The following is an 18,710-nucleotide window of genomic DNA, read 5'->3' on the forward strand; positions in this document are numbered from 1 at the left end:
CGACAGGAATTCCACATTCCTTTACCGGGACGCAGTCTCCCCGTAGGGCGACTACTGAGTGCCCACAAGGCGGTATTGAGTTCAATGACCTTACGAGTTGAGTGTACCCCCTGACTGCGATTGGAACTTGTGGTCCGACTGCGTATCATGGGGATACGTCTGTGAACAATCGGCCACCTTGAGGCAGTGTGTGCATTGAGGAATGAGGCAAATGGTCGTCACTCTTCTCCCCATCATTTAATCTCTCTACTCCATCCAGATCACAAGCGATTACAAATAGCAGTGATTCAATGAAAGTGACTCATTTACTACCAAGCATAACAAACACAACTTTTTCTAAAGTACTGCAATTTTTTTGGAGTTTATCAAGATACCAAACTAACATTCTAGGAATCTTAAAGTGTCTCAATGAAATACCACCAATTATGAAGTATACAGACATCGGAATTGATAAATATTGTGGAATATTCTCATAAATTAATAATATCAACAAGAATATACTATACATTTATTATATTTTGTGAAGTCATAAAACATGCTGTGCAATTATTTGCAGAAGATTCAATTAACATTTTAGTGTGTGTTAGTTTTCTATATATGTTAAAAATTACCTAGTCAGAAGTGGGTGTCACGGAAATCTTACAGAGACAGACAAAAATCATCAGATGATCTTATACTTTCGTTGAAAAAATATTCTTATTCATTACTTGATTAGAATATGGTGATGCTCTTTTGAACATAACTTCATAACTTCTTTTGACAAAAACACAATACGAATTTATTATTAAAACTACTTTTCCACCACGGGTCACTTTATGCATTTCTTACTAAGTATTTCACACGTGGGCTGAAGACCAGAGTCTTGAGGAGGAACTTCCAAATGCCACACAAGTAAATTGGCAACAAAAATATCAGCATCCTACTTGACTGGTTCACTCACATTGCGGCACCACCTATGCACGAACCATCAACTCCACCTACTACACGAACCATCAACTCCACATACTACACGAACCATCAACTCCACCTACTACACGAACCATCAACTCCACCTACTACACGAACCATCAACTCCACCTACTACACGAACCATCAACTCCACCTACTACACGGGTTGATGTCACGACACACGGACCAGGACCCAGAGCACAGAAGTCGTTCTGCAATGGCCTACACATAGCTTGAGTTCAGATTTCGAGTCAAATCTTATCTTGAACATTGCACATTCTGGTAGCCATGAATTTCTCTGCAAAATTTACTCAACGTATCCAGACAAAAAAAATTGGGGATAAACAAGGATACTGATCAGAAATTTCTGATGAACTCCACTTATCCGTGGAAATTCACAAAGAGAAAGATGAATGAGGATAATACGAACAATAGGGCTACAGATAATAATACAGACACACGGACTCAATAGGACCCAGAGATAATAGGAGGCTGAAGATCACATGATTTATACTGCATATGTACGTTTAATGGCCTTCAAATATGCAAATCAAATTAATCTGCTTCTCTTAGCTTGTCCACCCCATGTATGTTTCCTCCAGCGTGAATTACTTGGTCAAGCAATTCCTCACTTCATTAAAGGAAAGGAAACAGTTTCCAGTGTCGGGTGTGATGCTGGCTTCTTTGTGAAGAATTCTTCAGGAAGAAGATTTCCTTTTGGAACATCTGCCGAAACAAATGTGTTAACATTTTAATTGATCCAGCCAGGACAGCACTCTGTTTTTAGAGCACTCGACTTACGATTCGGTCACGCCCCCCACATTCACCACAATGTGAAAACATATATCGACCGTATTCTTGAATCGAATTGCGATTCAGAATTGTCAAAATGCATGGAAACACCGAGGAGCAAATGGGTACATCGTTACAATTCTACTATTCTGTAATTATACTCAAGACGTAGGGGGGCCCATCCTTCAGCCCGGGCCAAGTGCTAGCAATCTAAACAAATGTAGCCCCTAAAATCCGCATAAACTATTTTATTCCAAGTCATTTGTATCAAGTGGAGCCATGTCGTCTTCAGTGTGGTAAATGTGGTCTGCATCACGTCGAGCAGAGCCGAACGATCTCGGAGCGACACGACTGCAACCAAACCCCCGCGCTTTGTGCTCATGTGCCGCCTGTCGCGAATTTGACTTTCACTGCATGCTTGTGTACCACGACAGCCGTGATCTTACATTTGAATTTTGCTCCCCTCGTTGTTGATTTACAAAACAAAAAAAGCATGATCTGTGCCAATGAATCTAGGGAAGAGTGGTATTGGGTGAATGTTTAAAATACTGCCTCTTGTCGCTGCCTAGAGTTCACCAACAGTGGCTCGCAACGCAGCCGAGAGACTGTTAATGGTGAGCTTTGGGGTAAAATTTGAAATAAAATATTGATCATTTCCAGTCAAGGTATCTCTGTTAACAAAGCATGCAGCAGTTCTCATCTCTATTGGTGGTGGATTTTTAACATTCATATGGTGGGGATCAGTAAACCATGGCACAATGCCCATTGATGTCCCAATATTGTGCTCATTACATCGATTCTAGAAGGATCCCTGGATGAGTTGAGCTCACAACCTTCTGACTTTGAGTTAAGTGCTTTTACTCACAGCACCACCTTCTAAGTTGGTAAATAAACATTTAGCATTAAGATAAAATAAGTCTCTGAAACATTTGGCTTTTCATTCTTCTCCAGGGACACTGTTTAACTGAACACAAGTGTGAAGGATTGTATATAAGCGTTCGCGACATCATTTGACGATGTTATATCTTCCGTACTATTGATATAGCAACATTCACATTTTTCGATATAAAGCTTTCATGACTGCAGGGAATCATATTCTTGGTTCTTTCGGTAAAGTCGCGTAGAAGGGAAATAATGAAATAAAAAAAAGAAAACATTATTAAATTATCACGACGTTTCGGCCACAATGCAAGCAGCCATCCTCAGGTGAAGAACAGAGCTGTCCTGAGGACGGCTGCTTGTGTTGTGGCCGAAACGTCGTGAGAATTGTATTGGTTTATTATTTTATTATTTCCCTTCTACGTGACTTTACTGAAAGAACCAGGAATATAACATTCACATTCCTCCACAGTGCCCTAATTGTTCGCCGCTTAACATTAAAGTTGTCCTCGGCGCTTTCCCCAAGCTCAAACTGTGAGATCGCACTCACGGGAACGACGGCGCTGTCCGTGCTGAGCGTCACAATCTGGATGAGCTGCAGCGATGAGAACTTGTGCTGCTCGCTGAATGAGATGGCAGCGTGGAGCATGCACTTTGCCACCTCCTCCAGACGGTATCCCTGCTTGCCATTGCCCATCACCGGGAAGGAGATGGACCTCTTGTTGGCCTTATGTGCCCGCTTCAGGCAGCCAATCATTGTCTTTCTCAGCTTGTAAGAGTGCAGACAAATCACACGTTAAAATCTCCATGTTAATACGGTACTGGTGATGTTAAAGTGTTTTTTTCCAAGTAAACAATGGGATGGCGAGCATTGCCGTGAGCAGGCCTGAACCAGTGAAGGAGGTTCCACATTCTCTTGGCAAGGGTACATTTACACCATTGGTACCTCATTTGCCAGTAAAAAATATGATAATTGTTTTTTTACCCTTTTATCTGGCAACAAGTTTTGCCAGATAAAAGGGTAAAAAAACAATTATCAAGGGTAAAATTTGCAATAGAACCACCACCCACCAAGTGGTATGCATTTGATCGAGCACAGATGGACATCAGACCTAGTCACTAACCGGGAATTAAATTCACACATTTTTTTATTGTGAGTTGAGCATTCTAACCCCGGTGATTACCCAGTCAGATCTTCTGTAATCATCGATAACTGAAACAAATTGTTACGCAGTGGAGCAGGAGAGCCAGACAACTTGTGCCCACAGAGACAGCTGCCACTGGGGGTGCCCTTTAAAATGTTCACAGTGAGCTTTGGGGCTTTGCAACTAGCCGGTGTAAAGGACGTAATATACAGAAACAAAATCATCATTGTTGTGGAGGGAAAATCTGCGGAGAGAAAATGTGATGTAATCAAATGAATTTGGGGTGCGACTCCATTGTGGGTAAAAACAAAGCAGCTTTGCTATGAACTGAGCAAAATTGTGCTAATCGCGAATAGGAAAAAGAGGGCCACGGTTAACAGGGGTTCTCGTTGACCCTGTAGCTACCGTGGATAATAGGAGTCACAGGTAATAGGGGAATGGATAAGAAGAGTTCTGCTGTATATAATAAAAACAGCAGGGTCTGCTGCTGGAGAAACACGTTAAATGGTGCCTGTAACACCAAGCATGTTTGTGTTTATTAACAATGATTACACGACTACCTGTAAATTACTGCATTCTGTCACGTGAACGCTAATCACACCCAAAATGCAAACTTTACCTCGGGGCAGTTTTCTCTGTATGCAAGCTGAAGGATCACGTGGTAAACCCTCTTGCAGGATAAATCACCCGTTGGTTCTGTCTCAAAATGGTTTTGCAAAAGTAACATCTTTTTTTTGTTCACGGCTGCCTGGAGGTCCGGCCCGCCCTTGCGAGCGAGCGCAGATGAAACGCTCCCCATGCTGAGATCCATCTTGGGGGACAGCGTGTTCACGATGACGTCAGTCTGAAAATAAAATGTTCAAAGAAGGGGTAAACTTCATCATGCGCCATGAGTTGACGTGACTCTCTCGGCACAAACATTCATTCTGGTTGGGAGTCGGCTCAATCCTCCGCCGATACGTGCTCGCCCCTTGTGCTCATCCACCGCTGGATGAGGGCCTCTCTGTGGGTCCTAGGCATGATTAGACCATGCTTCATCACGCTGGCAAGTTGGTTAACACAGACGTGGGAACACAGAAGGACACTACAGCAATGGATTTTGCTGCATTTGCCCTCTGCCCACGATGAAACCCCTGCAGGCGATAACAGCCTGTTGTGTAGGATAGTCACACTCAAGCACGACTCGACTTATTCACGTTCGCAAATAAATAAAAATCTGCGGTATTTGCCCCTTTGCATGCAAATGTGGTACCACACCTTCACGGATGGTGGAGTGAATGACATGTGCGTGGAAGAAGAATCAGAGCGTGATTGGTCAGCTCTGCCTGTGAGTGGAGCCAGCATCTTGACACATGAACGCCAGCAGCAAGCCATACTTGCCCTTCCCTTAGCTGATCATTGGCTGTAAAATGGTTCTCTGTTTAGCACACCCCAACAACACATGACATGGCATGCGGTTTACCCCACGTGTTCTTGTACAGGGAAATTGAGCTTCCAGGTCCATACGGCGTACAGCCGTTTCAATACGGGCACCTAACCTGCAAGTTGGCTGTAACAAACAATAAATGTCTATGTGTTTGTGTTTTCCCTTGTGATGGGACTTTGTAGGATGAACGTTGAGATTCATAAGGGGCACGGGGTGACCAATAAGGCCTGAATAGGTCTGTAATAAGGTAGAGCACTGATAAGGGGTTGACAGGTATGACATGACTTTGGAGGAACCACTTTTACAAAACATTCCAGCTGTGACATTTTCTGCAGAAGTCCAACATTATGGATGATTATACCCCACGCACTCTTTAACACAATCTTAAAGCCTTGATATTTAATCCTTGGTTGTTAAGCAACAGAACGATTAAGGAATCTACTTACCGTTTGGTCTTCAATATTACCAGTTGCAATTGTTATTTTTATTCCTTCACGAGTCATGAATGTGTTTTCCTCATTCTCGCACGTATTTGAGCAACCCCGCTTCTGTGTTTTTCTTCGTCATTTACAAAGCCTCGATTTTGCGGCAATCCACTGTCGAGGAATCCTCTGTGTTCTTGGGTTTCTGAATCACCATGCTTTGTGCTTAGGTGGTCGGACGAGCCATGCGCCAGAATGACATCATCGTTGTCTTCTTGCGAGAGATTCATCATTTCCAACACAAACTCATTCCCCAGATCGATGACATGAATGTTAGTGAGAGTGTGTGGAAAGTTCTTGGTCTTCCCACAGTACACTAATATCGCTGTGTAAATTGTTTTTGCGCACAGTGGCACAGGAAATCCATAAATGCCACTACTTATTGCAGGGAGGGCGATGGAATTAAACCCCTCTTCTTCAGCCGCTTCTAAAGCACTCACGATGGCCATGTTCAGACGCCTGATGCCCACTTGTCCGTTGTTGGCGCTGTTTTCTCGGATTGTCCACTGTGGCCCGACGACATGGAAAACCTTCTTGCATGGCAAGCGGCCCGGCCCAGTCATGGCCACTGCTCCAAAGGGGACCTTGCCATGCTTCTTGACGTGGCTGTAGCTTTCTCTCTGGAGGCTGGGGCCTGCGGCATCAGACAGGGCTTTCGCTAAGCCTCCTATGTGGTCCAGATTTTCATTTGCTGCATTCACCATGACATCTACAGGCATTGTCAGCATGTCTCCAATGTGCAAGCACAAGAAGCGGCCACCTGGCAATTTATGTGTAACCAGTAACGAATTCTTTAAAATGGGGTTCATGTGAGAGAGAAGAGCATCAATTTGAAACTCACTCGACTCCTCACTTTCTTTTGAAGCATTATTTTCGTCTTCTCCTGAAAATGAAATGGACTCATACAGTGGCTCATATTTAAATATGTATGGTTTCACATGGTCACTTTGCAGCTCTCCAAACTGCTTGTCATCTTTTTGTCCTGAATGTGTGTTTACTTGTGCATATGAAAGGTCCTCGTTCAAGTTCAACGGACCTATTTCCACATAGCCGTTTCCTAACTCTTTAAATCGTGCACCGTCTTTCGGTCTTTGATGTTTGTTTACCTGTAACTCACCACACTCTTCACCATCCTTTAGTTCTTTGCGTTTATTTACTGTTGCATATAAAGGGAAATCATTACCGTTCAGTCTGTTATCGTCCACAGAGCCACCCTGTAAAGCGCTAAACTCTGCACCATCCTTTAGTACTTTAAGTTTATTTACTGTTGCATACAAGGGAACATCATTATTGTTCAGTCTGCTGCTGTCCATAGCGCCACTTTGTAACTGACTAAACTCTGCACCATCGTTTAGTCCGAGATGGTTGTTCACTTGTACAGATGGGGATTTGTCCTTTAAAGTGTTTGTTTCTCCATTGGTGTGCTGCTTAAAGAAGTTGGCCAACTCCCTTTCCGCGTTATAGACAGCGGTTGCATACCCAGCGATGTATATGGAAGCGAAAAATTCATCACTGTTTTTCTCAAAAGTGAATTTGCACGAACTCATTGGGTTCATGGAAAACTTGTGTTCCAATTGTTTAAAAAATATGCCCCAGTCTTCACCACTTGCAATGCGTGCATGCTCCTCTGTAAGTGGGAATGGCCAGCCTTTGAGGGCTTCTTTCAACGTGGCATCGGCTATTTCGAGGTGATCTTTCAGGGACCACACGTACACCCCGTCACCACCATTGGCGCAAACTGCTCTGATCCCATTTTCTTTTAAATGCTTTTGTGAAAACTGTGCGAGATCGGTGGACTGCAAAAATTCCTCGAGAAAATGATTAAGCTTACACCTGCTCTTCACAATGTCCTTATTGCTGGATGCAATGTACTGCGAGGCATTTTCAACGTGATCTTCACTTCCTTTCATTCTCAACTTGGACGTCTTGTGGTTCATGGCGAATTCCACTTGCCCTGCAAATTTGGCATTAAGCTGCTCTTGCAGAAGTTCATAAGTGGGGACCTCCAGGTGCAGGTCAATGCGATGGATATCAAGCTCCTCGTACAGGTGACATCGCCTAGCCATGATGATGATGATGTTGCTTGCTTTGCAAATTAGCTGTAATGAAATGTCCTCCCAGCCTCTTCAGCGTTGATCCAACATTAATCTATGAAGAACGCACGCAAAAAAATGCAGGCACATTACATGCGCATCAAATCCACCCATATGTGTAAGCATGCTGATAACAATTTATAACACAACCGAATCCACGTAGGTAAAAACATTAAAAAGTAAAATAAAATAAAAAACACGACGTTTCGGAGGCAACACAAGCTTCCGTCTTCAGGTGGTACCGTCACAGCCACGACAGCTGTATCAAGTAAATGAGAGATTGCACCACCTTCTCCAACCATTATATAAACGGAGTGGTAGCTCATGCAATCTCTCATTTACTTGATACAGCTGTCGTGGCTGTGACGGTACCACCTGAAGACGGAAGCTTGTGTTGCCTCCGAAACGTCGTGATTTATATTTTATTTTACTTTTTAATGTTTTTACCTACGTGACTTTACCGAATAAACCTAAGAATATGAATCCTTGCAGTCACGAAAGCTTCAAATCTAGAAACAACCGAATCGTTCAACCCCCCTAGGTATGGTTAACAAAACTCTATCATTTTTTCCGGGGTTGGGAAAATGAGCAAACGCAAGATGCCACAATGATACTCTGGTCCCTGCCGCTTTGGGAACGGGCTGCACGTGCTATGCTACAGATGGGGGATTTCGCTGGAGCTGCACTCTTAGTTGTCATCCCCTGCCGTGAGTGGGGGTGGTATTATTATCCAGCCCAGATCATCGTTTGTTATTGACAATGCCAGAGTTGAACGCGGTTAATAACTGAAGTTGTTGGATCGGGAGCTGACTCCGAGGTGGGCAACACATTGAAGTACAATACATCAATGGATTCTTAAATATATATGCGAAGCACCCTATCCTGTGCGTAGTGGGTTTTCTGCGGGTACTCCGGTTTCCTCCGGACGAGCTGGTTTTCTCACACAAGCCAAGCAATCGTTGTTATTGCAATTAGCGAAACGCCCCAACTGCAGCAGGATACACCGTGAACAATATTTTCGAGACTCGGCGAGGCTTCGCAAAGTATAATGCATGATTATTTTAAAGTGCATATACTGTAACATAATAAGGTAATCGTCTGCTATTAGTTCAATTATTATGTTAAGTTATTGCCAAACTTACATTGAGTGAAGGCTTCCTTATTATGCTATATTTCACCACCCTGGTCAGTGCAGGTTGTTGAAAGGCTAATGTAGTTTATCTCTCCGTCGCCCGAGGAGTGGACCTTTGACAATGGCACCCTGCTTAGGAGTGTGCAATTAGCTGGTTCAACAGAGATACCCACAGACCTTTGCTCAACTTATTGTGCTCATATTATGTTCAGAAGAGCTTTGACTTTGAGCCGTGGCTTTGCCCTTACAAACAAGTACAACGCATTCATACTGAATGTTAGCACCACGAGGAGTGTATTCCTCTTATAAGTGGGTGGTCATTTTAAATGTGTCAACGTTGTGACACGTTGACACGTTGGCCCTGTTTCACTATCAGTGTCGCCAATCACTTTATGGAATTCGGCAACTTCTTCGCTGCCAGCTGAGCGTTTAAACAATGTCGTTGAACGAGTTCTAAAAGTATTTGTGCACTGTTGGTACAAACTCGGACAATAGGTCTTTACGTGTCGTGCTACGATTGATGCAGTGACACCTCGTAAGATGTAGTCACACATTGCCTTGATGGCTGTGCAAGTGCCCCCTTAGAGCTGACACCGACCTTCTTGCCATCTTGATATATAAAGCTCAAACGTAAACTGAAATGTGCATAATTATTGTTGTACGTTCATAGTTACTAAATGACAGCATCACAGTATTGTACGTATTTCATCGTGGCCTGTGTTTTTGTTGGCATGCCATGGTATGGGCTTACAATGGCAAAACTGTATTTACATTTTGTACTGAACTGACAGCATCGGGTATATATAAAAAAAACATTATTATATTTATGTTAAAACATACCATTTACACGTTACAAAAAAAAACTCAACAAATTGGTCAATAACTGCCTACAAAATAAAAATAGATAATAGGCAACGTTTCAGCACCTGGAAGTCAGAGAGAGAGAGTAGATAATTGAGAGCTGGAGACTGCACCACAGGGCCTGATGAGAATGACATTTGAAAAATGTTTCCTGCTCAACAGTTTAATTACAATAATAGACAGACCTTCAGTCATCCAAATGTATTCGTACTCATTTGTATACAAGTTAAATTGCAGTCTGAAATGTTGCTGGCACATTGAACAAAATAGTCATGAGCATAATCCAATCAAAGATTAATTCCTGCGCCAAATTATCATTTGAATGGGATTAAGGACTGTCAAAGCATATTAGGAATCAACGGAACTTTCATACGCTTTACATTCCTGAACCTTGCAAACAGGGCAGATACATTTTTAGAAGAATAAAAAAAAAACTAGTACAATTTGTCTTTAGCCCTTGCTGTCACATTTTACTGAGAAATCAAACGCGTTGTTTAAACAGATGTGCGTTACCATAGTAGGTAGTATATAATATACGACATTTTAAACACGGAAGGTTATTGCTCTCTATAAATACAAGGACTGACCACAATCACCAGCCAGCATTCTCATCGTGTCTCAACATCCTTGCGAACGAGGCTTCGCTTCAGTGGCGCACACATTATGGCAGGCGCAGCAAGTGCGTGTCCAGCGTGGTGCAGAGGTCGTGAGACCCCTAATTAATCGACCCCGAAAATTGTTGATTAATTTCTGTCTCAAATAAATCTTCCTTAAAACAATATATTAAGTTCTAGAGAATTAAATGGTGGGTCACAGGACATCTGGCGCACCATGTACACCCTTTGCGACCATACTTCACCACGCTGGTAAGCTCGGGTTTGAAGGCGAACGAACAGACGTGGTGGGTGCAATACATGTAGAGTACAGCATTACACTTTGCTCCGCTACTTTCTGCTGCCTACTGACGTTCCTACCCCCCCCCTTCCCCATGCAGGCATTAACGCCCATAATGGATTGGTGGCCCATCCAAGCATTGGCCAGGCTCAAAAACAAAACCCACGCTTAGCTTCCGAGATCGGAGATGATGAGACCCGGGTGATGGGGTCAAACGCCGAACTTGTGGGGGCCGAAAATAAACAAAGCAGGTTTCGCGGGGAGGTCAGGCAGCCGCGATGCTAACGTGCGCTCTAGGAACTAAATAAATAAAACACCTGTAAGTAAAAGAAAGAGTGAGCGACTTACCTCGGCTCGACCACGTTGAGTTGTTACAAACGCACTGGATAAAAACAAATCTCTGACGTTGTTACGATTAAAGGGTGGGGGAGGGGGGTGTTTTAGTACAGAATCGGTGTTGTGGTCACGACAATGTTCTTGTGGGGGCTGTCAACTTTGGCCATCAAAGTGAAACCACGAGCACGGGAAGTTGCACTTCCTCATTGCGTCCAACTCACATCCTGCTTTTAACTTGCGTGCAACGATGGCCCTAGCGGCTGTGTTTACAATAAGAATACACTCGGCAGATGGGTGTGAGCTAATATTTTAAAAATACATTTCATGAGGAAAAACACAAATCCCGTTTGAGGTGAAGGCCCGCGCGTGTTTCAGAGTATCAGTTATAAAATAAAAAGTTTAAAGAGTTGCTTTTTTTTATTGCCAAAAGGCAGGTCTCACATGAAGGGGAGTGCAGTATTGCCCGAGTGGGAATAATAGCATGGACCGGGTGCGTAAAAATCTCGGTGAAAACTTCCACTTCGGGTTATTGAATTGTCAGCATTGAGTCGAGATCATCTCTGAAACTGGTTTCACGGGTCTGAGGGCCACAGGCCAAACAAATGCTCTGTGCCTTCGGCAGGTACTGTATGAGCTGTTATGGAGAAAATCAGGATTAAGTTTCTTCAGCACTATATACTGTTCACAAAGTGAATGGTTATCTGTATCTGAACCTTCATGCAAGTATTTACTCTTCACTAATGCCCCAATCTTGGGGGGAAAAGCCACTCCACTGGGGAGGAGACACGTCCTAGTGCTGTATAAGCATGGAAACGTTGAGATAACGTTGGCATGTAAGAAAGAGGGGCTGCTCGATGCGTGAAGACACGTTCTTCCAACACCTACAGGGCGGTCCAGATGTCCTGTGACCCCCATGTAATAATCAAAAATGTCATATATATTTAACGTAACGTTAGTTTAAAATGCAATTCAATATGCACAGGAATATGTTTTTTAATTGTGGGTCACAAGAAATCTGGACCGCCCTGTACACTGCCCCCCCCCCTTCCCTACCACACGATACACACACCCCCCCCACACACCGTATCAACAGATGTTTTTAAAATGTGTAAAATACTGAATATCCTTACACACCACAACTTGCAACGAGTGGCGCGCTACTTAGTGGAACGAGGGTGCTGGAGGAGCGCCCCCCAATCAGGGAACTCGGGAGCAAGTTACTTTTACATGTTGTTCTTAATGGGAGCTTTCAAATGATGTGTGCATTGTCGTGAAAGCTTCTTGGAAATACATATTGCACATTTGAACTTTTTTCACTTAGAGTGCAGTTTACGCAATTTTACGTATTGATTTTAAACTAACGCTGTATGTTGCTAGTTTATTTTTGAACGATTGAGAGTGAAAGGAGAATGTTTGCGGTTTTAATTGAAACGAAACTATTTCTAAACTATTTCATATTTTATCAGGTAAGGCCCACTGAGCTATTTCTCAGCCAAGTGGCTTAGCATCATGTGGAAATTAATAGCAGCCAAATACTAAGTCTAAACCACATGTTTCTAAATGTGAAGTGAAAAAAAGGTCCCATTGTGTGTGCATGGGTTTCTGTGGCTGATGACATCAATTGATCTCATTGTTGTTGAGAATTCTCCCTAATAAGTCATTAAAAGGTTAAAGAGGGCACAAATTACATTCCATGCAGGTGTGGTTGGAAAGGCAATATATTATCTGGTTTCAGATTGCGCTAATCTCACATTCCATTGCATTGAAACTCTTTGCCTGAACCAAGAGCCATCTCTTCATAAGCCAAACATTGCTCTGAATGCACAATAGAGTATACTGGAAATGAGTCTGGAGTTCTAAATTGCAAAAGCAATTTCATTGTTCCAAAGGTAAATATAAGTCTTTGTTTTGTACCTGATGTGTTACGTGTATTCTAAAGCGTTGCAAGGTTTTGGTGTAATGCCGTTTCTATGATTGCAGAAATGTATACACATTTTTATTGCAGTGTATTACCGGCAATTGTTTGTAACATTCATAATCTCTTTAACGGAATGTACACTTCTTTCGTCAACTGTTATCATCATCATTGTCAAAAAATACCTTTATTGATAACCAAGTGATAACTCATTGAGGCATATCTTTTTTTATTTTTTTTATTTCCAAATACATGAGCTTTTAAAAACTACATTCTACTCGTATACAATACTTACATCACATAATACTGCTTTCGTTATTCATATTTCCAATGAAAGCATTGAGACTTGCTATATTTCAAATATATTGTGGTATATTGAGGTGTTGAAACAATCACAGTTTCACTGTTAATGTGACGTGTTATTGGTCGTTTTTATTTAAATGTGTATAATTTTCCTTCTCATATAATAATGGACAATGTTAGGAAAGACTCTTTTTTTTTCATCCTAAGAGTCCACATTTTTACATTATCCGCATGCATAGTGGGGGTAGAGTGTGAGCTTGAGAGGTTTGGAAACCGGTTTAGTATGAGCACTTTAAGATATCATCATCAATAATACAATCGGTGTTGCTCAAGCAAATACATTTAGAATCTTGCATATGTGTAAACAACAAATAATTTTTTTCTGACGCATAGGAAAATGTGTTTTTTTGCAAAATCGCAAATGTAGTTTATTTTTCCAAGTGTTGTGAAAATTCTGCATATATTCTTCATGCTCTATTGAGTATGAGGTGCCCATAAACCAGTGGTGGAAATTACACCCTCCTATGGCATAGCCTGTGGTAATAATATATAATTTTTATCATCCAGGCTTTAATTGCAAAAAAAATGAAAAAGGTTGTCTCAGTGGGCTTTCTCCCAGTTTAATTTAAAAAATACAACTCTTAAAACAAAAACCCATACATTGTTTGCCACAATGCCACACAGCCAAATACTTTAACAACATTTTCTAAAATTAGGGTATAAAGAGAAAACTGCCATATAAAATTGAGGTGCATTTTCCAAAATATTGAAATGAAGCATCTAAAATATATTTTGTAATCAGTTTGTTGCACCTGATTTAAAATCGTGCTTACAATCTGGGTTTGTTTTAGTGGCGCTGTGGCTAGACCACTGGACTCGCAATTGGGAGATTGGCAGTTCATCCTCGTCAGACTCACTTCAAATTAGTTTATGCGCACTAAAGGTGTTTTTTAAAATTAAATGATTCCACTTTGAAAGTCAAGAAGTGGTTGTCCAATTCCTTTGTTGAAGCAAAGTTGTGAGATAAAACACTGTGTACCACCTGTGCCTCCATGACTCCACTTCTGAACACTTGTGTGCATCCAGCACGTGCCTGTCCAAATAATAAACTCTGAGCACGAGGCGCGAGCGACGAAACAAGACATGGACAAAAGCGAATGGTGGCAAGGAGAGTTGGCAGATGACATCTACCGTGTTCTTCGAGAGAAGGTATCCGTCTCACTCATTAATAGGCCTCCTACACACAGACACAAATCCTATGAACTGATTATATGGCACGTACGTTTGAGTGCTCAACTCGCAGTTGGAAGGTTGCAAGTTCAATCCTGTTCAGGGGGTCAACCCAGCCCCTGATCTCTCCGGGGACTATAAAATGAGTAATACGGTACCTTACGGAAACATAAAAGTGGCTGTGCTTTGGAGGTACGGATCTCCCACCTTATGAATCTGGTTTTTTTCACCATCAAAGGCTGAGGACTACCAAATGAGATAAACGCCATATTTCACTCCCTTGAACAGGGAGACACTTTGGCTGTGGTTTTTGTCATTCTTGGTCTGCGTGATGGCGAAAACTAAATGCTATGGCCCACCATAACCAGGCACATAGCCCCCTTAGACCCCAGAATAATCTATTATCGTTTCAAACACGTGACCTCTTGACCTAACTCAACAGCGTTCAACTGCCCTCCCAACCCCGTGTCCTCTTCTTCTTCCCTCACAGGAGCTGTCACTGCCTCGATTGTATGCACGCTCGCCCCAGCTGCACCTGCGTCGCTACTTCGTTGACCTCCTGGCCACACTGAGCGAGCACCTGCAGCTGAGCGTGGCCACTCACCACCTGGCCGTGTCAATGTTGGACGTGTTCATGGACCGGCACAACATCACTGTCCGCTGCCTCTACACCTCCTCAATCTGCTGCTTGATTATAGCAGGTCGGTCAATGGCTCACGTGCCCAACCACCTACCCACCCACTCGATCACTCGCTCACCTCTCGCTTGCACGCTTAGTTGCTCGTTCACCGTGAGCGTGTGTGCTCCTGACACCCTGCACAGCCAAGTTCGAGGAGAAGATTGAGCAGGTGCCACGACTGGACTGGGTGAACCGCCTGGAGGTGATGACCAATCGAGGACTGAGTCTGTCTAAGAAGGAATTGCAACAGACAGAGGTAGCTGCATGCCCCTATTAATTCGGCGTACAATGTTTAATCTCCAGAACCGTTCCATGCATTATCATGATTCAAGGTCACGATTTGATTCAAGAACCAATTGTTTTATCTTGTTTTTGTTACAATCTTGTTTGTGTTTTTCCTCATTATGTCTCGGTTTCCTTATTTTCTGCTCCGTGAGCCTAAATGTTAGAATAGAATGTAAGTTACATCGCAGGAGTTGGCACGTCAGCATGCATGTTGAACTTCTTTCGCACCGTACATAGCCAACCATGCCAACATGAGCATTATGAATGAATTTAATTAATACATTAATTCATCATTTTTCTGAGCCAGAAGTACCATCGTTGTAGGAGATTAACTGCTCGGATGTTCTTTCTCCATTTTCTTCTGATCTCATTCACTTCTGCCCTGCGCCGGCATTTCGTCTCTGTCTATGCACTGTTTCATGACAACTAATTATGCTGTAGAAAATTAGAATGCACAGCCCCAATTTGAATATAGAAGCATGTCTTCTTACGAGATAACAGGAAGGCAAAGGCTGCAGAATAACATCACCACAGCAGACCTGACAAACGAACGTGGAGCGGTGCTCATTTATTAGCATGGCACTTGAACAAGTGCAGGAAATTCTCCCTTCCTATGGTGGGGCTCAGTCTCTCCATAAAACAATCATTGTTAACTTTTCACAAAGTCATTTTATTTACCCGTACAGACGAAGGGCTGAGTTGACTCTTTGACATTTGAACTGTTTGCAAGCCATGCATCAACCGACTCGTTAAATAAACCCTCCAGGCAACACACAACAGTATGACGGACTGAATGCTTCATGGAGTGATGGCAGCAGTGTTGTACCAGCCCACTCTCCCGTCTGCCTTTCTCTCTGGACAGTTCATGCTGCTGCGTACACTCAACTGGAACCTGTGCATGCCCACAGCGGCGCACTACGTGGACTACTTCCTGTGGCTGACGAAGCGTGAGGACACCGCGGCCGGAGGCTCAAACGGCCACCAGCAGTCGTCCTTGTCCTACCAGCACGCGTACATGATCAAGTACATGGCCCACTTCCTTCAGCTCTCCCTGCAAGGTGCTCGCACACCTGTAGAGGAGCACTTCGTAGGCACCGACCTTGCACTGCTGAGATCACCAGCGAAGAAGGGACAATGCCTGAAATGTCACCGAATATATATATTTTTTTCCAATGTTGGAATGTGGTTAAAATGGCCAGGGCACCATTGGCCCAACGTCCCATGTTCACTGGGTGCTTGAGTGTTTAAGTGTTGATGTGTGTGTGTGCCTGCCTGTCATTCCTGTACGCAGGGGAGCGGTAGTGTAGCAGTTATCGCTACGACCCTGGCCACCCTGGTCCAATACTCGCTCAAGGCTAACACCAGTGACGATTATCTGAACCCGTCCTGGTCCTCCCCTAGGTTGACTCAGCCTCAAATGAGTAACTCAATGCGGTGTGTAAATGTCGGTCTTCATAGGTTTGTTTTGTGTGTATGTATGTATGTATGCAGACCACGTATTCCTGAGTTTCCGTCCATCCGTGGTGGCGGCTGCAAGCATAGCATTGGCCCGTATTGGGGTGAAGCTGGCCTCTGCGTGGACTCTGCACATGCATCACTGCACCGGCCTTGCCTGGGAGATGCTCCTGCCATGCGTGTCGCAGCTGATTGGGTGATCTGTTTGCACGACAAACAAAACAAAACTTCCCCAAGTAACCGTGTAGATTGTTGAGACAACTGCCATTGGCGAGCACCTACTAAAGCTGAGCACCTATTAAGGCTGAGCTGTGGCTCACGAGGTGGTAATGTGCTAATTTCTCTCCTCTGTTGATGTTTATATACCATACTGGTTACTCGTTAAAGCCGAATTTACCTAAGGGAAATTAAATATAGGTTATCTGCCATCATAGTGAAATTCGCACACACAGGTATCCACATATAAGCTTTATTTAGTTGTCATGGATATATATTTATTTATATTTGGCATCTGTTGCACAATGGCCTCCTCTTTGTTTTAGTATCTATGATACCGACTTGACAACAGTATTTGTCCTCTGGAGATATTGGCCTCCACCATTATAATGTTGAATTGACACGACTACCTCGATGCAGGCAGTGGTGATGAGTCCCACCGACATTGCTCATTTGATCTGGGAGATCCTTTCACTTTCCTTTGACTCACAGTTGATTTTAAAGCAGTGATGGTTTGGGCAGCAATGCATCATTGGTGGATGCGTTCTAGTCAATCACGGATGCCCTGAGACTCGGTGAGGGGCTCCAGCATACCCATGGACTCATTGGTAGATGGCCCCTTATGGTTGAGGTTTCTCATAACCTTGCTGAATTAAAAAAGCAGATGAACTCTAAACGATTAGACTTTCTTATCGTGCTGTTGATGGCTTCTTGGTATTTTGGGCCTTTGGGCCTGTGCTTAGCAACCGTGATTTAAAAATAACAATACAGTACTAAGTTGCACACTCTTAATTTTTTGAGATTGGGGAGTATGGTTTTCAGATTTTGCCCCACGGTTGTTACCACTTATGATATATTGAGGACAAACTACTACAAACCACAGTACTATGTAGTCGTGTTAATTACTGCAGTACATTCTACGTGTTTTTATTATATTGCTGTCAAGGGCACGGTGTGATATTGGGTTCAAGGATTACAAGATGGGCTTGAACCTAACATGATTAGACCCACAGGCATGGACCTGTCTTTTCTAACTCTGCGTCCTCTCCCTGTGTTTGAACCCTTCAGTAAATACAACTTCAACTGGAAGCAGGTTATGGAGTGTAAGGAAAAGCCTGCTGTCCACTCTGAGCGGTCGTCCCATTCAGCCTCAGCCGTACCACATGTGCCTCTTCACCAGTCAACTAAACAGCAGCAGCCGCCACAGCAGCCGCCACAGCAGCAGCGCTGGGTACTGAAGCTGTGCCCACGTAGCCTCGTGCCAGCCAAGCATCCGGTGCCAAAGCCGGTGCAGATGCTACGGCCACCTGTGGAGGTGGATCAGGAGATGGAGCCGCTGCTGTTCTGCAAAGAGACCCTTGGCAACACTGCGGATAACCACGATTTGGCCACGCAAGCCGTGTGTCAGCAGGAATCTGGCCATCAAGCCACACAACAGATAGATCAGCAGGCGATGCAGTACTTGATATTGCGTTCTCGGCAGGGCACCGATTTGAGGAATGCAGAACACAGAGCAAGTGTTGGTCAAAGCTCAGCTCCTCAGAGCTTTTGTCAGCAAGCTGGGGGCTCCAGCGAGCCTGTAGATTACCAGCAATCAAAGCGTCGCAAAATCTCCGTGACGGTTGCAAACTTAAAGTAA

At 43.5% G+C, this 18,710-nt stretch overlaps 2 protein-coding genes across 5 annotated transcripts; one reads left to right on the forward strand and one right to left on the reverse strand.

The window, feature by feature from the left end:
• Positions 1 to 229: 229 nt before the first annotated feature.
• Positions 230 to 11,181, reverse strand: LOC133343316 (protein mono-ADP-ribosyltransferase PARP9-like). Of its 4 annotated transcripts, XR_009755242.1 has the most exons (5): positions 5,637 to 5,872; positions 4,384 to 4,608; positions 3,170 to 3,388; positions 1,053 to 1,674; positions 230 to 977 (listed from the first exon to the last, which is right to left on the reverse strand). XR_009755242.1 is itself a non-coding variant. In XM_061552811.1 (4 exons), exons 1-4 carry the CDS (start codon positions 5,691 to 5,693, stop codon positions 1,585 to 1,587), a joined length of 591 nt encoding a protein of 196 aa, XP_061408795.1. In that variant the 5' UTR covers positions 5,694 to 5,872; the 3' UTR covers positions 230 to 1,584. The 4 variants fall into 4 exon arrangements, 1 of the variants encoding a protein (XP_061408795.1); XM_061552811.1 differs by having other exon boundaries at positions 230 to 1,674; XR_009755240.1 differs by lacking the exons at positions 230 to 977; positions 1,053 to 1,674; positions 3,170 to 3,388 and adding an exon at positions 11,001 to 11,181 and having other exon boundaries at positions 4,449 to 4,608; positions 5,637 to 7,820.
• Positions 11,182 to 14,349: 3,168 nt separating this feature from the next.
• Positions 14,350 to 18,710, forward strand: LOC133343200 (cyclin-J-like). Its single transcript, XM_061552636.1, has 6 exons — positions 14,350 to 14,415; positions 14,927 to 15,137; positions 15,259 to 15,371; positions 16,263 to 16,458; positions 16,892 to 17,051; positions 18,140 to 18,710. The coding sequence occupies exons 1-6, from the start codon at positions 14,350 to 14,352 to the stop codon at positions 18,708 to 18,710; spliced, it is 1,317 nt and encodes a 438-aa protein (XP_061408620.1).

Source organism: Lethenteron reissneri, chromosome 17, assembly GCF_015708825.2.
Source record: "Lethenteron reissneri isolate LAM-NWPU_2019-01 chromosome 17, ASM1570882v1, whole genome shotgun sequence".
In the NCBI taxonomy this organism is placed as follows: domain Eukaryota; kingdom Metazoa; phylum Chordata; class Hyperoartia; order Petromyzontiformes; family Petromyzontidae; genus Lethenteron; species Lethenteron reissneri.

Excerpts from the sequence above, each read along its gene's own strand:
- LOC133343316 (XM_061552811.1), bottom strand. The coding sequence starts at position 5,693 with ATGACTCGTGAAGGAATAAAAATAACAATTGCAACTGGTAATATTGAA. Across the intron at positions 4,609-5,636 it reads GTAATATTGAAGACCAAACG|ACTGACGTCATCGTGAACAC; the intron begins GTAAGTAGATTC and ends TTTTATTTTCAG. Across the intron at positions 3,389-4,383 it reads ACAGAGAAAACTGCCCCGAG|CTGAGAAAGACAATGATTGG; the intron begins GTAAAGTTTGCA and ends CACTCTTACAAG.
- LOC133343200 (XM_061552636.1), top strand. The coding sequence starts at position 14,350 with ATGGACAAAAGCGAATGGTGGCAAGGAGAGTTGGCAGATGACATCTAC. Across the intron at positions 14,416-14,926 it reads ACCGTGTTCTTCGAGAGAAG|GAGCTGTCACTGCCTCGATT; the intron begins GTATCCGTCTCA and ends CTTCCCTCACAG. Across the intron at positions 16,459-16,891 it reads CCTTCAGCTCTCCCTGCAAG|ACCACGTATTCCTGAGTTTC; the intron begins GTGCTCGCACAC and ends GTATGTATGCAG.